The sequence below is a fragment of the Chelonoidis abingdonii genome, chromosome 20, assembly GCF_003597395.2.
Source record: "Chelonoidis abingdonii isolate Lonesome George chromosome 20, CheloAbing_2.0, whole genome shotgun sequence".
Lineage (NCBI taxonomy): Eukaryota > Metazoa > Chordata > Testudines > Testudinidae > Chelonoidis > Chelonoidis abingdonii.
In genome coordinates this window covers 18,015,944-18,033,127 of record NC_133788.1, presented here as the reverse complement: position 1 = coordinate 18,033,127, position 17,184 = coordinate 18,015,944, and the positions used below count along the sequence as shown (strand labels likewise).

The 17,184-nt window shown below is 38.5% G+C and overlaps 1 protein-coding gene across 3 annotated transcripts in view; it reads left to right on the top strand.

Moving 5' to 3' along the window:
- The first annotated feature begins 3,369 nt into the window (after positions 1–3,369).
- The window catches only part of USP32 (ubiquitin specific peptidase 32), a 107,722-nt gene continuing 93,907 nt past the window's right edge, over positions 3,370–17,184 (top strand). For all 3 annotated transcript variants that reach the window (XM_032779330.2, XM_075073948.1, XM_032779329.2), the window contains exon 1: positions 3,370–3,492. In XM_032779330.2, coding sequence (XP_032635221.1) covers positions 3,430–3,492 — 63 coding nt within the window. In that variant the 5' untranslated portion in view covers positions 3,370–3,429. The remainder of the gene's footprint in view (positions 3,493–17,184) is intronic.

Below are 17,184 nucleotides of genomic sequence, written 5' to 3'. Positions count from 1 at the left end.
ATTAGCTACTTTCCAGACTATGTTCTGCAATTTGGTATTTGAGTTCTTTTGGAACCCTTGGGTGAATACCATCTGGGAGGTAGTACTGTTCAGTTTATCAGTTTGTTGTAAAACCTCTTCTGTTCACACATCAATTTGACAATGCGTCAGATTTGTCACCCAAAAAGAAAAGCTCTCATGGCCCCCACCTCCTCTGTGGTGAGGACTGATGCAAGAATTCATTTACCTTCTCTACAATGGCCTTGTCTTCTTGGAATGCTCCTTTAATACCTGTGTCATTGAGTGGCCCCGCTGCTTGTTTGGCAGGCTTTCTGCCTTTGATAGCCTTAAAAGTTAAAAAAAAATAATTACTGTTAATTTTTGCATCTTTAGCGAGTTGCTTCAGAGAATGCTACCATCTAGGTCCTGAACTTAAATCACTTAGGACATCCAATGTTCTCATCACAGTTAAATTTTGTCCAAGATTTAGGTATCCTGATTTACTCCTACAAAAATACTTAGACAAGCGTCGTACAGAGCCTTGCTACATGAATTCCGTACATGTTTGAAGGCTATGGTGAGGTACGGATCAGGTGTGCACAATTTCTAGCCTTGTATCCTGTCCCCCACTCTTCAGAAGAGGTTGGGGGCAACCTACAGCTGTGGAGGTTATTCCTTGGGCTCTGTTTCCTGTGCCCAGTTAAATGCTGAGGAGAGAATTTTCACCAAGATAATTTTCTAACGAGACCATGCTGTTTTAGCAAGCTTTAGATAGAATCCTACTTTCTCTCACAAAATAAAAATTGGGAGTGACTATATAGACAGCAACTAATATGGGAGTATGAAATTTAAATGTTACTTCATGCTCCAGATAACAGAGCCATTGCCAGTAGACCACTTAATTATCTGTCTCTTCTTGTTTTATTAGTATGATATGCAGTGGCAATAGCCCAAGCAACATCCTTACACCAAAACTATCTCTGTATGGCAGCGTTAATGCTGTCAAAATAGCTTCTTGTCTTTCTTTATCATCTCATTTCTCATAACCTTTAAAACCCTGTTTGTAGTTTAAAAAAATACGAACATTTCAATACCATTGTCTTTAACCAATAATATATATGAAAATAAAAGCAAAGTGGGGATTTCTTGTGAACGTAGTTGTTAATGAAAGGAAGATCCTTAATTTAAATGTGAACCAATTTCAAAATTGGTTTGAAAGATTTTGACAAAACAGTGACAATGAATCTTCAATGAGTTAAGGGACAAGTTGTAATCTTCAATGACACTGGTTGGAATGAAATCTGTGGTGTGCTATATGCTTCTAACACGCACACAGAAAAGTCCCAAACCCCAATAACCATTCAGGCATGTTTGTTATTTTTTAGCTTGCTGATTTGTAGACCTTTCAGAGGGGAGATTGTTTGAGTAATCTAATGAAGATGATGAAAGATGCCCTAGTGCTAATGTTAGTTTTGCATCCAGTGCTGCATGCTTTGTGTTCTGGCTTCACTGTGAAAAATGACTTTATTCTGCAGTACAGTGTCACTGATGCGTGATCTGGGTCATATAGTCTTCTAATGTCAGAATAGGGTCACAAACCTGTCTCAGTATGACGCAGCCTAGGGATGGGAATTGCAGTTAACGTTGCATTCCTTTCTGCTTCAGATATAAATAGAGAGTGATTGGAACATATACTTGGTTGAGGAGAAATTCAAGGGGTTTTGATAATAGCTTATAATGTGCTTTTGAAAATCTGCGAGAAATTATTCCTGCATTGGCCAGGGAATGATCTTAGATACTTTAAATATCAAGTTTAGGTATGGGACAGTTTTACTTATTCATTGACAGAAACAGAGCACTTCATTTTCTAAATTCCATTGTTTTTTTTTACTTTTAAGTCAGCAGGAAAAGTCTGTTAACACACTACTTAACCCCAATCTCAATCCTGCATTTATGCTGCTCATACTGTTTTAAGGGAGAGAGTGGTGTTGCAATAGGCAACAGGAATCAAAACTCCATGGCTCTGTTCCCAGTTCTGTCACTGGCCTTGGCTACACTGGCGCTTTACAGCGCTGCAACTTTCTCGCTCAGGGGTGTGAAAAAACACAGCAAGTTACAGCGCTGCAAAGCGCCAGTGTAAACAGTGCCCCAGCACTGCAAGCTAATCCCTACAGGGAGGTGGAATACCTGCAGCACGGGGAGAGCTCTTTCCCAGCGCTGGTGCCGCAACCACACTCGCACTTCAAAGCGCTCCTGCGGCAGCGCTTTGGAGTTTCGAGTTTAGCCAAGCGCTGACCCATTTTAGAGAGACAAGGTGAGTGAGATACTTTTATTGGACTAACTTCTGTTGCTATTATTTCACCTGCCTTGTGTCTCCCATATCCTGGAACTGACAGGGCTATACCTACACTGTATATTGATCCACTTTGGGATTTAACCAAGGCACCTTTTCTGTGCTTAACATTATCTTTATTAAGTGGATATAGCATGGAATCTCAGGGTACTGAGACTTCATTTTGTCAGAGCACTTTAACTTCCATTCAAATGAGGTACTCGAGCACACAAGTTAAGCACAAACTTAAGTGCCTTGCTGAATTAGGACCTTGAAGAACTTCATTAGAAAGATGCTGGAAGTGTAAAATGTTAAAATCAAAGACCAGTTCTGCAGGCAAGAGGAAGCCTTTGTGCATGTAAAAGGGGGATCCATCAATCCTTTTGTCATATGACACAGGTGCCAATACACATCAGTAGAGAAATCAGCTTGTAGCTGTTACTGTGAAGGAAAAACTTAAATGATTTTTCCACTCCTGACAAAACTTTAACCAAGTATAGTTAGATCTGTTTTCTATTAATGCTTTTTGTGTTATAATATGAACCTGTAAGTGATGATTTGCAGAAACTTTTTTTATATAGCACAAAAGCAGACCTATTTGGTAAATGAAAACTGCTTACATGAAACAACTTGGCTAGTTCAACTCTTACTATGTGTTGGTAACTATCAGTTACGGATCATCCGTTTGGCTTATACTCAGTCCAGATTTGCATATAATGCCAGCTTATTTTTTAGTAGCATGATAATGTATAATTATCACAGTGTTTGTTTATCTTTGTAACAAGTATTACAATATACTATTGCATTCAGGGAATAGTCAATTGATATTAAATTTATTGTTCTAGATGACCTTTTCACTCTTCTGGAATATTTTTCCAGATGTCTAATGAGTGCTAATAAATTGTGCATTTAATTTATCTAGGTATTTTAATTGCAAGACGAGGATATGTTTTAGGTTTTTTTCCTCGGAAAAAGACTTCTTGATATTGAAATTAAGGCTGCTAAATCTTCCTGTTCATCTTTCTTGATTATAATTTCTTTTTCTTAATACAGTTACAGATGTAGAACTAAAGCGTCTGAGAGATGCTTTCAAGAGAACTTGTGGACTCTCGTGTTACATGAGCCAGCAGTGCTTCATTAGGGAAGTGCTTGGTGATGGAGTGCCTCCAAAAGTTGCAGAGGTAATTATATCTATCTATATTTATATATTTACTGTTTTCCTTAAAGCTCACTTTTTCTGGCTGGGGACAATTAGACAGAATTCTGGTCAGATACTATCAATGTTGTTGCTTAATCAAGACAGAGCAATAACTGTCAAGTGACAGGGAGGTACTTCTCCACCCACAGTTGACAGCCTGAGATTGGCTTGGGGAAATGGAATGGAGAGGCGTGCCTTCTTATTTTAGAAAAAGAGTCAAAATCCGAGACTGATGGTGATTTGAGGTGGGAGCTTGACTCTGTAGAATTTCCCTTGACAAGGTGGGGCTTTTTGTTTTTAAAGGTACCTATAGTTCTGGCTACTCCAGAATTCTACTGATAATTTAAGTGTCTTAAAACATTACAAATCAAATAGGATTACTTAACTGTATTTGTAAAGACGCATACATAATGCAGGGAAAATAGCCAGAAACTAAATGTGCTTCATATATAAAAATATTGTATAAAAAAACAAACAAAAACTCCCTCAAAACACCACACTGACATCTTGTGTATTAATATGCATATTCAGAAAAATGTTTTATTTTTCAGTGTTGGTGTGATTTGAGAGAGAAAATAATAAAATACTGAATGGTGGAGGGAAAAGAATAAGATTAGCCAGAATTTTAAACTGAGATCTTGCTCCTTGTCATTCCTAATCCTATATTTATATGATCTTCAGTGTTGCTGACCTTGTACACAGCACATAAATCTAATTTTTTAAAAAGAGCATCCTAGAAATGTAGGGGTGGAAGGGATCTCAATTCATCAACTTTGGCCCCTTGTGCTGAGGTAGGACCAGGTAAACCTATACCACCCCTGACAGGTATTTATCCAGCCTGTTCTTAAAAAAAACTCCAATCATGGAGGCTTAGCTTAACTGCCCTTATATTTAGAAAGTTTTTTTCCTAATAGCTAACTAAATCTTTTTTGCTGCAGATTAAGCCCATTACTTCTTGTCCTATGTTCGGTGGACAAGGAGAACAATTGATCAAAGTCCGCTTTATAGCAGCCCTTAACATAATGGAAGACTGTTATCACAGACTTCTTTTCTCAAGACTAAGCATGCCCAGTTTTTCTAACCTTTTCTCATAGGTCAGGATTTCTAAACCTTTTATCACTTTTGTTGTTCTTCTCTGGACTCTCCAATTAGTCCACATTTGTCTAATTTGTCCACAACGTGTGGTGCCCAGAACTGGACACAGTAGTCCAGCTGAGTCCTCACAAGTGCCAACTAGACTGGAACAATTACCACCTATGACTTACATATGAGACCTATTAATACACCCCAGAATGTTAGCCTTTTTCTTTCAACGGCATCACATTGTTGATCTGAATTGTGTTCAAATATAGCCCCCAGATCCTTTTCAGCAATACTGTCTCCTAGCCAGTTACTCCTTATTTTATAGTTTTTTGGTTTTTTCTTCCTAAAAGGAGTACAGTAGAAGATGTGTTATCCGGCTCTGTACCAACTGGAAGGCTCTATAAACCGGCATTTCTAATCTTTATAGAAAGTCCAGTTTATAATCTGGTTGGCGCGGGGCTGGCAGGTTCCCTACCTGGCTCTGGGTTGCTCCTGCAAGCGGTGACCTGTCCTTGCTAATCCTAGACAGAGGCGCGGCTAGGCAGTTCTGCACACTGCCTCTGCCTGCAGATGCTGCCCTCCGCAGCTCCCATTGGCCACAGTTCCTGGCCAATGGGAGCTGTGGAGCCTGTGCTGGGCGGGGGCAGCATGCAGAGCCACTTGCTGCGCCTCTGCCTAGGAGCAGCTGGGACAGGTCGCCACTTGTGGGGAGCTGCCCGAGGTGAGTGCCACCTGGATTCAGCACCTCGACCCCACCACCACCTCAACCCCCTGCTCTGAGTCCCCTTCCGCACTCAAACTCCCTCCTGCACCCAAATTCCCTCCCTCTTAGTTAACTGGCATTTTTCGCTTATCAGCACCTCCAGTTCCCCCAATATACTGGATAAAACAGCTTTTACTGTACTTTACACTTGGTTTTATTGAATTTTTATTGATTTAGCCCAGTTCTCTAATTTATCAGTGTCATTTTGAGTTCTTATCATGTCCTCCAAAGTGCTTGCAACTCCCCTCCCAGTTTATTGTCCTCTGCAGATTTTATAAGCATACTCTTCACTCCATTACTAAGTCATTAATGAAAACATTGAGTAGTCCCTGATTCAGGACTGACTGCTGTATGACCTGCACTCCCAGTTTGAGAGCAAGCCATTGATAACTACTGAGTACAGTCTTTCAATCAGTTGTGCACCCTTTATAGTAATTTCATCTAGATTGCATTTCCTTAGTTGGCTGATGAGAATGTCACGTCGAACTGTCAAAAGTGTAAATCAAGTTATATCACATCTACTACTTCCTGTCTATCTACTAAGTCAGTAACTAAGTCAAAGAAGTAAATTAGGGTGATTTCCAGTATATTTCCAAGTCTCAAAATTACCTTGACTGGTCTAAAATTTCCCAGATTCTCTGTTCCTCTTTTTAAAAATGGGTGCTATTCTCTTGTCCATGAGTTTTTGAAAATCATTGCTAGTGGTTCTGAGATTGCTTCAGCCAGTTCCTAAAGTACCTTAAGAGGAGTTTTATCAGGGCCTGCCAATGTGAATTGATCTAATTTACCCAAATGTACTCTAACTTGTTCTGTTCTTTCTCTATTTTGGCTTGTGTTCCTTCCCCCTTGTTGTTAATATTCTGGTAAGCATTAACATTTTCTGTGAAGACTGAAGCCAAATTTCATTAAACAACCCAGCCTTCTTGATGTCATCAATTATTAGCTCTCCTTACCTTCCAACTAGAGGAGGACCTGTGTGTTTGTCTGTCTGTGTTGTAATACGTATATGGGAAATAGTTGTATTAACCCTGTAAAATGTGACAGATTTTTCTGAAACAGATGATGAAAGCATGGACTATTTTATTCAATTTTATGATATGGTTGGACATTTCATATGCAAATTGTTAAATGTTAGAGGAAATAGCTACATACATGCTAGCGCATGTTAAATTTTAAAAAAGTTTTTATATGACTTATTCTTCATTTGAAATCTCTCTCTAATCTTAAATTCCCAATATATATGGTCAGGATGCTTGGGCTATTAATAGCCTATAATGTAATTGGATAGGAACAAAAATGTTTCTTGTCCTGTGAGTTATTGGACTGGAGTAATATTCCTAAAATTGCACTGTGAGACTGGGCCTCTCATCTCCCTCTACAGTGCAGTGTTAGGGATTAAACAGTTGTGGTGCTCTAGTGATGAGACATATGATCACAGATGGCAGTGAATTTTGTTTTCAAATAATGTCTGCTGGTTGTCTTCTGTTTTTTAAATCTTTGCTCACTGGCAGAGGCAACGTCATGGTTATCTTATTTTAACTTGCCCGCCACCTGACAGCAAGTCTCAGATTTCAATCAATGAACCAAGATGAATGCAAGAACCAGGATTATGTTGGCTAACTTGACATCACAAATGCTGAGACCGTGGCATCTCAAAACTATGTAGCATTAAAATGTCTAAATATGCCTAATCATTGTCAGTCAGGCAATATACTTTAGGTGATACACTTGTGACTCATCTTTGTGAACTGAATACCTTGATTAGATTCTTCAAACAAAACCAGGGCCCGGTTAAACCCATATTTTAAAGAAGATAACCCTTGTCTTGGGTGGCTTGGGAAGTGGGGAAGGCAAGCAAAACTATTAGTTATTTGCTGTGTTCTGAGACCTCTAATCTTTAACAATTGATATAAATGATGTTAAGGCTCAGATCCGTACTTTGGTTATCAATTACTCCACTAGCACAAGTAACAGAAGTCGCATAATTGCTCTCTAAAGGTTCTAACGCATCTGATGAACCATGTGGGTCTCCAGATAATCCCATATGCTGGAATTTGTGTTTTCAGTTTGATATTTTAAAAACCGGGCAGTCAGGTTGAATAGAACACTATTTTTGTCAGTTAAACAGATGACAGAATTTGTTTAACAATGTTTGTCCATGATTAGTATTTTTTTTCCTTCTTTCTTGAAAATGCTGTAGGTAGCATGTCCCTAATAAGATAAAGTGTCAACTTTGCTGGATGTCTTTCCACTGTACACAGGCCATAGAATTAACGGGTCTGTTCATATGGTATAAGCCCACAGTGTGTCTCACTGACCATCTTATACCAATGTACACACCTGAAACTTGAGCCTAATTTTTTGCTGATTCCTAGGAAAGCTCATCACCTGTTCAGGAATGTCTTGTTAGCAACTACAATGTGACGTTTTAGATGCCAAATGACACCCTCATTCATTAAAACCTTGCATAAGAAGCTTAAAATAAACTTCCCATCCCATCGTAGTTTGTTTGACAAACTTAAATTTGCACCCAATATAGGATCCTCTACTTGGCTCTTATTGAACTTATGTGGTACACTCAATGTTTTAGTCTAGTTCTTAGTGTTTTTTAAACTTTTTTGATTAAAAATTGTCTAGGAGTTAAATTTTTCTACTGTACTACTTCTTTGCCAGCCATGGCTACAACCAAAATACCAAAAATATTAAGTAATAAAAATATTACTGGGGAGATGTGATAGGAAAGGTGCTATTTCCATTAGGAGTGGATATTAGACTTCATATTCAGACTAGACTCATTCTGAAGGGCATATGACGTCTGATATTAGTTAGGTGCATTCACTAGTAGTTTAAAAAAAACCCAGCAATCTCAAAATAGCATGATGTCAGGGCTGTTTGCTGTTCCATGATTAGTAAAATGTTTTTGCCTTTCTGAAACCATCCAGGGACTATAACCTACAATGTGGTATACTGAAATTGGCTATTACTAATTGTTGGAGCCAGAAAGTACTAACTTGGGGGGGAAAAAAAAATCTGAGTTTCAACCTTCAGACAGCCTGAGCTGGGATGTTCCAAACACTCCACCATGGTACCACTAAAAAAATTAGTAACAAAGATCCGAAGAGAGGTGGCCATCTGTCTGACTATATGATAAACAAGTTGTTTGACCCTCATTACTGAGTCAGTAAGAAGAAAAAAAAGAGGTCGAGGGCACAAAAATTCTTACATTTAACTGAAAAAGCATCTTATAGGAAGGCAAAAATTGAACCTTGAAAGTGAGAATGTTATTTCTGCTCATAGACAAAATCTTCTATTTTTCATTTTATTTTGTTTAAGTTATACAGTACTAGAGAAATTTTGCCGGAGGGGAGGAAGGGAGGAGAGCTAGTCTTCTTTCACCTCCCTGGTTTTCTCAGAAAACTACAGAAAAGATCACAGATAAATGGGATTTGGTTAGCAAAAATGCTATTTAGTTATAGAGTTCTGCTGCACTCATTTAAGAGGTGTAATCTGCCAATATGCCATACAAGTTCTGTGCAGACATCAGGTTTTGTTAAAATAGCAGTTAAAACAAACACCTGAAGTTTTAGTTTACACAGACTTGTTACAAGAAACTGAAATAAATGATAGTCGCTTGTGAAGTACTGATACAGATCGTCATAAAAGACTCTTCATAAGAGGTTTATGCAAAAAGAATAATGGGGACTTTCAATCTTGCTCTTTCTGTTTTTGAAATGCGTCATATTGATGCTTAGTGATAGTTGAAAACCTGATATAGGAGGCACTGTCTGCATGCTTATTTATTGTGATCAAATATTTTGTTGAAGATTCAAATAAAAATATGGGTAGAGAAATTGTTGGCTTATTCCCTTGCAGATGTTGGAAAGAAATGGGAAGTAAATATTTACAGAAGTGAAGAGTAATATGGGCACAAGAAATAAATATACTGAAGTTTTGTTAGCTTGGGTTTAACAGAAATATTCAAACCATCATAAGAAATATATAATTAATAAACTAATAGAATTTCCTTGCCTGTATGCTGCTAAGGAGGAGAACATTAGAATAAAGAGGCTATATTGAATTTTTAAGTTCTAATAGTGTACACTGAATCTAACTTCAATTTTATTGTTTTGCAACTTTTCTATCTTTTGAGTTTAAGGCTAATCTTAAATCTTTCTCGTGGTGAATTTTCGGTAATCTCTCTTGGTTCTTTTAACCTTGTAATCACATCTCTTACAATCATTAATTCTCTTAACTTCCTGCACATCCTTTCTCCGTTATTACTGGCTTTCAATATTTCTGCCTTCTGTCCAACTCTAAATTTCAAACCTAATAAATAATACAGTTTTGCTTGTTTTGTTTGCTGACAGAATATTCTACATGAGAGAGAACTGGAGTGAGACTCTGGGTATAAAAAAATTAGACATTCAGCTCCCATTAGCAATAATGTGAAATGGTTGGATAAAATGTGATGCAGCGCACTGAAAATCTACCTCTGTGTCTGGAGAAATCTCTTTTGTACTACGTTTGTTGGCATAATAAAGACAGTGTGTTACCCTGGTGAAATAGTTAGCCAAGCCTGCTAATAATGCAGTAAGTAACATCACTTAAATTACTTGAGCAATTTTCCAGATTACAGAATGAACACTTTTAAACAGCTCATTCAATAAATGTTTAAACTGAATAAATTAACTTTGCTGATGGAGATCAGTGGTCAGCCAAAGTTTTTTTTCTTAAAAGGTAACTTGTATTTGGAGAGCAATTTAATAGCATTTCAGATCTATAGACCAATTTTTTCATTATTGCTCCTGTGATGTGGATATCCTTAGCATTTTGTAGAGCCCCATTATAACTGGGTCTGTATTAATATGGGTTCTAAAGGTTTGGGGCTTTTTGTTTTGTAGGGTTAGAAGCATTTTGTGACAAGTATAGGCAGATTTCAAGACAAATAACAGCTTAATTTAACCACAGGAAAAGGCAGCCTTCAGGTCATGCATAGAAATATGAACAATCACTGGAATATTGGATTAAAAGTAATTAGTGATGTTTCTTAAGTTATTTTACTTTAAGACATCAACTTTTAATTGACTGACTGGATGTTGATGTCTGGTCTTGGACTGGGCTGTGAAGACTTTCAGGGGGGCCTGTAAACTGGGCTTTCTCTGACCTGTCAAATACTTTTATGACTTATTTGCAATTAAACTGTATTCAGAATGCTTGGGTTGCTGTTGGTAATCCTGTTTTTATGGTAGTGCCTACAGGCCAACCCATTGTGCTAGGCACTGTATAAACAAGTAGTATATGGTCTTCTCTTGAACAGCTTAGGGTCTAAATAGACAAGACAGATGAAGGGGTAGAACACACAACTTGAGAGGACAATGTGATGGCGAGAAACATGTTAGTGCCAAGATATTGTGAGGTGGGGTTGATTAGCAGGGGATAAGCTAAATGGAAAGAAAGAGTAAGGGAAGGTTGGATGAGGTGGGCAGGACCAGGGAGAAGAGGGTAAAAAGGGTAGGTTTGGAGTGAAGATGAGATGTAGAGACTGAGGAGGAAGAAGGGGGATGGGTTGGAACAAGCTGCTAGTCAACACAGGGCAGGGAGAGTCTAGTCAAAACTGTAGAATGCTCTCTAAATATCTGAAGTACTTTTACTTTCACTGCTTCTGGACTTACCAGCTGGAGTCTCTTGCTGCCTCCTCTCCAGTTCTCCCACAGGGCCATATAGCAGAGGAGAGAGGAGGCACCAGCAGTGCCATAGTGCTCCCATAATGTTGAGGATGGGTCCCCAATGCAGTTCTGCACCCAAGGCAGTGCTGTGGAGAGGTGGCTTTCGTTGGGCCATATTTTACTACCTCTTCCTAATACAGCAGTCTCTGCTTTCGCTGCTGCTTCCTTTATGGTCTGGAGTTTGCTGTTCTAGTGAGTCTACTTCAGATGACTCGATGCATCTGAAGAAGTGGGGGGTTTTTACACACGAAAGCTTATGCCCAAATAAATCTGTTAGTTTTTAAGGTGCCACCAAACTCCTTGCTTTTGTGGATACAGACTAACACAGCTACCCGTCTGACACTTGTTATATTGTTGGCTTTGAGAACTCCCTGGAAGAAAACCATCTCAGTATTGTTCATAAGTGAGACTGTTTTGTACAGTCCTGTATTTTTGTTTGCTTTGGAAGGCCTGGTGTGCCCAACTAATAGAATGTGAAAAATGAGAATATTTTCTTTTGGGGAGGTAAGGGAGTAGCTGGAGTGATGCTCTTCTGCAGACTGAATTTGGAGTATTCCCTCTTTATTTTAATTTTAGAAATGTTCTGGATATGAAATAGCTTTCATATGGTATCTCTTAGAAATTTGATCATTGTGTATTCTTAAATACCAGATTATTACTCCTATTCTGAAAACATTGTATTTAAAATTGTGATAGAGAGTCATATACTCCATTGCATATGTAGGCTAAGCTGGCAGGAGGTGACATGAATGCAGTTTCTATCCCTGAACCTGCAGCAATTTTACAGGATAATGCCACTAAACCAAAATAATGTTGTTGTTGAAGTGGCACCACTTCTTTTGTTTTTTTAAATTCGATTTAGTAACAGCTTTCCCTTGATCAATGTCCTTTTGATGTTTCATCCAAAAGAATCACTGCTTGCAGCACCAGATGGGCACTGTTTTAGATGAACTGTAACAGTTTTGGCTGGGAAAAGGTAAATGATCTAGCTTGAAGCAGGCATGGTGTGGAGGTAGCCATGGTTCAGATGTCTAGCCTCACACCTACTCAGCCAATATAGCTCCTGATCTGAAGCAGCCCCCACTCTTCCAGTCCTGAACCCCACTCTACCTCCAGCTCTGTGAAAGCACCTCAGTCCTGAGCTGCAGTTTCGTTTGCTTGACTCATTTCAGCTGTTGATTGGAAATATGAAGTGTGGAAAGTAATAGGAGTGACTTGGTGATGACTGGCTGAGTTAGCTCTGATACAATAATGCTCTTGTGCTTGCAGCACCAAATCGGCCCTGTGCAGAAGTTAGGCTTTGCTTTGTTGTTTTGATGAGAATCAGAAGGGTTCTTTCCACTGATGGCTAGAATGTTTCTTGGAACTTTGGAATTGATTGGCTGTGGTCTTTGAAAGTTATTGTGATACAGATAATTAAACATAGACATACCATTGATTGGAATGTTAGGCCTCATTTTGCTCAGCTAACGATAAAATAAATGCTGTTGAAGTAAGCAGATTGATATCTAATCACATGTTATTTACTAAGGAGCTTGGGGAAACACTGCACTAGGTGTCAGCTACACCCGCTGGCATAGTGAACCATCTTTGGAGAAACAGACTACTCTGTAAAATAAAATAATTAATTCTGATGAAGTTAGCCTCAGTGCAGATATTTAAAATCCCTTTCAGTCTAACATATGTAACTCTATTTTGTAGACTGACATAACTTAATCCCACATATTATATTCCTGTTTTGTTTGTCTTGTTGAAATGTTGTTGGAAATGTAACTACCCTAACCACGAACTACACAAATCTGCTTGTCTGATTTTTAAACCCTTAAAAGTAGGCCGTTCTGAATTGTTTGAAAATCAGAAGTGATGCTTTGCCCTCGTGTAACTAGTTTTTTGGTTTAACTAACATTGTAGCAAGCTGGTTACTACTCACATGGTTTCAGATTAAAATAATTTGCCAACCACATAGGGCTAGATCAGTACCTTCTTTAAGAGAGATCCTGTGATAACGATTTAATTTACTACTAGAAATCTGTGAGTTTGTGTCAATCACATCTCTGCTGTAGTGAGACAGGAGGAAGCTTTTCACATAAACGTTGGGGATGTTGAGGTCCAGGGCTGTGACTCTGTGTGTAAAATTTTGTCCTTAATGCTGGGGATTCTGACCAGGCTTGCTAACCTCCAAGTGCCCTGCTCTGATGACATAGCTAGCTCCTGTGGCATTTTGGGCATTCTCTCCTTCTGTCATGCTCATTGTGACACTTAATTTGTGCTGCAGTAGTGCCTCAGAGCCCTAGGACCCAATGGAGCTAGGCTTTGTCCAAACACAGAACAAAAAGATGATTCTTGCCCCCAAAGATCTTAGAATCTAAGTAAAGCCAAGCGACAACAGATGGACAGATGAGGAAGTACAAGGAAACAATGAGAATATTAGTCGGCATGGTAGGCGGTGATCTCAGCATATCAGAGGCCTAATCAATGTCAAGTTTTTGGTAGGCATCATGGCAAGAAGAGTTTTAGGGATGGAGGGATTAAAGGAGGTTAGTGAGGTAGTTGTGTGGATGTTTTCAGGGAGCTCCTCCCAAGTATGGAGGACATCACGGGAGAAAGCACAACAATGTATGTTTGAAAATTTAAGTGGGTGATGGAGGTTGGCATCGCGTGCTGATTGGAGGCAAGAATCGACATTTCACTAACAAATGAGAGATGGTAGGTAGAGAGAGGATAGGCTGTGAGGCACCTTGAAAGTGAAGACAAGCAGCGTATGTCTGATGCTATAATAAAGAAAGGAAGCTAGTGGAGGTATAGAAAGAAAAGAGTGATGGTGAAGGTGACAGGCTAGGGAAATGATTTTTCCAGCAGTATTCTTAATGGATACAGGTGAGGCAAGGCTGTTTGTCAAGACCTGAGAAGAGATGTTGCGACTGCACTCTTAGGGAGGTTAAAGGCTGCCTAGACTTACAGAATGTTATTGAATGTGAACATAATTATGAAAAACTTAGTTAGGTGACATGCCGATGACCATGGTTTACCCCTCAACATAGATCAGGACAAACTATGTTTACAATAATGTCAGTGAACTGTGATTGACAGGTCTACGCTAACTGGTAAGCCACGGTCAACATTGTTAGCTGACTTGATTATTTGTAATTAAGTTAAAACATACAGTTTTATACTGTAGCCCCAAGAGAGTAAAGTTTATGGATAGTTTTAACTACAGCAGCCTTTGTGCTTGAGACTTTGTTCCCCTTTCAGGGGAACTTGCTATGTTGAACTACTGCTTTCTGGTTCCTGCTGTGCTTGTCTTAGTGGAGCCTATAATGCATTTTCATGCAAGGTTTGTACGGTCTTGGGAGAGAAGGAAACCATGCAAAGAGTTTCTGCTTTCTTTCACATAGTTGCTCTGTGTGCTCTTGTGTGCTCAAAGTAGCATGTCCAAGAAGTGGTTGCCTAGAAGCTGATACCAAATGATTAAAAACTCTTTTGGCCTGTTGGCTATTTTTGCTTTGTGAACTATTGATTTCTGTTGAGAAAGATATCTACAATATTGTATTAGGTAAAACTGAGAGCTTGAAGCAGCCTATTTATCTTTAACGAAATAGGCAACAAACTTTATTGCAGGAGCAGCAGTTACTAGTGATGGATCTAACTGCGCAATTAATGCCTTTTTTTAAACATGGCCATAGGCTTTTGAAGCAGAATGTACAAAAAGTATGAAGGGTACGTAAGAAATGTTAGTGAAGAGAAGTGTAGTACAGAAAACTTTTTCTTTCTGGCACTGGATATGTGTGTCGTCATAACAACTTAGGTAAGTGAAGTATCAAAAAACCCAGACAGAATTCAGAGGACTAGCACGGTATTATCTTATTAGCTGGATATTTTAAATTCTTGTCGCAGTAAAGGTTGTTAGATTCATGCAGATAATCACTTTTACATGACGTGACTACTTTTATGAGAATATCGTCTAATAGGAAGTAAAGAATGCATTTGTAAATAGCTGCGTGAACAAATTACCTAGAGAGATGACAACACTTTGTGTGAACAAATACTGTTTTTGTGAATAAAGAATGAATTTTTAGTGTGTTGACTGAAAAAATAGTTACTGAAAGTTTTTAGTTTATAAATTGAAACTTCATGTCCCAAACACAGAATAGATGATGGTTCAGCTGTTATAGCCTTTATCTTCCAGTCTCAAATTTTGGTTAGTTTCAGTGATACAGAGAAAGAAGTGACTTTATGGACAAAAGAGTCTGAGGGGTCCTAATGGAGCTTGGGTACAAATAAAGATACATCTATAAGTAAAATTTTATATAACCCTACATAAAAATTACATCATTATGCTAGTTACTGTACCATTCATTAGAATCAAAATAATTAAAGTAAAATGTTATCAATAATATAGGAATTAGTTTTATTTAGGATTTGTAAGTACAATTTGATAGGTTTCTAAGACCTCAGTCTCATCCCTGAATTGCCTCACCACTTTTCCTAGCTTTAGGGCAAAGTAAAAGTTGTGGCACATGAATGGAGGAAGTTCTGTTAGAATAAACAATAATATGGGTTGAATTTAGAACAGTTCAGATGCCTTAAAAATAACTTTTTTAAATGTCAAGGGTTTAAAAATATTCAGTAATGTTTTGAATGTAGCACCTATCAAACCAATTGTTTCCTAGTCATAAAGTTCAATTATTTTTCAAACTACATGAATTGTGCCTTTATATATTCACTTGAGAAAATGACGTGATAAAATCATCCTTCTTCTCATATGCATGATGTATTTTCTCACCCTTTTATTTATTGTTGCACATGGACCTCATTTTATGGAATTTTCTGTCATTCCTGAAAAAAAGATGGCAATAAGAAAAATAAGTTTAGGAAAAGTTACTATAGCAGAAGAGTTGAGATTATTTTTTACTCACATAGAAAACTCCTCCACGCAGTCCCAAAGAATGCAAGAGTCAGCACCGGCGCTAGGGGTTTTAGTGCCCTAGGCGCATGGCAATTTTGCCGTCCCGCGGCTCTGGTGGAGCTGCCGCAGTTGTGCCTGTGGAGGGTCCGCTGGTCCGCGGCTCCGATGGAGCTGCCTGCCGCCCCCTCTGGCAAAATGCCGCCCACCAATAATCCTGGCACCCTAGGCGATTGCCCAGGCCACCTAAATGGAAGCGCCGGCCCTGGCAAGAGTTCTACAGTACATTATTCTTTCAGACCCTCCTCTAATGATAAATGAGTGCTGCACTGGAGTAACATATTTAAACTGTTACATATTTAGCCCTTTAAATTTAATCTGCATGTTCAGGTACTGTTTGGAGAAAGCACCTTTATGTTACATATTTATAATAAATATAATATGTAAGTGCATTTAGTTGTTGCTAAAGTTAATCTGATACATAGCTCAAAAGTGGAATTTTTTACCTAATTTAAAAAATATATGAAAATAATATTATTAAAATGCTTACTTGGACGCCCAGTCCTGCGTTGTACTACATGCAGGCATTGTGGTTTGCCCATGTGGAATTCCATTCAGGTCCCTTGGTCTGTAGGAACAGCAGGCTATTCATACATTGTGAATTGCAGGATTGGGGAGACTAAATTTGTACTTTTATTAAACTCTGCATAGACTCGATCTATGTTGCTTATGATTTGAGATACTCACACAGTATACCAAAAGGCTATCTATCTTATTCTTATTTCCCCACATTGGAATTCAGACAGTATTTCTCTTAATCCATTCTTGCTGTTACAGCAATAGACTCAGCCCTACTGTCTGCTTCTTGCAATAATTTTTAAATTTACAAAATAGCTATATTTCTACGTACTATGTCAACATCATAATAGCCCAGCTTGTAGCAGCTGGTTTTGTAGACTTTGCTTCCAGAAAAAGCATCATCAAAGAATGACAGTCCCTTCCTCTTGGCCTTCCTCCTTAATGATATATCCCCAAATACACTGGCCTGCTGCTGCAATATGTATTCTGTAATGGGTTTGGAAAAGAGTGTGGCACACCGAATAAAAAAAAATAAATTTGCTGTCCTTGCAAAATGCCTTTCCCAGCTTTCTTACACATCTAATTGAATTACTCTTTGTAGTCAAGCAACAAAAGATCTAA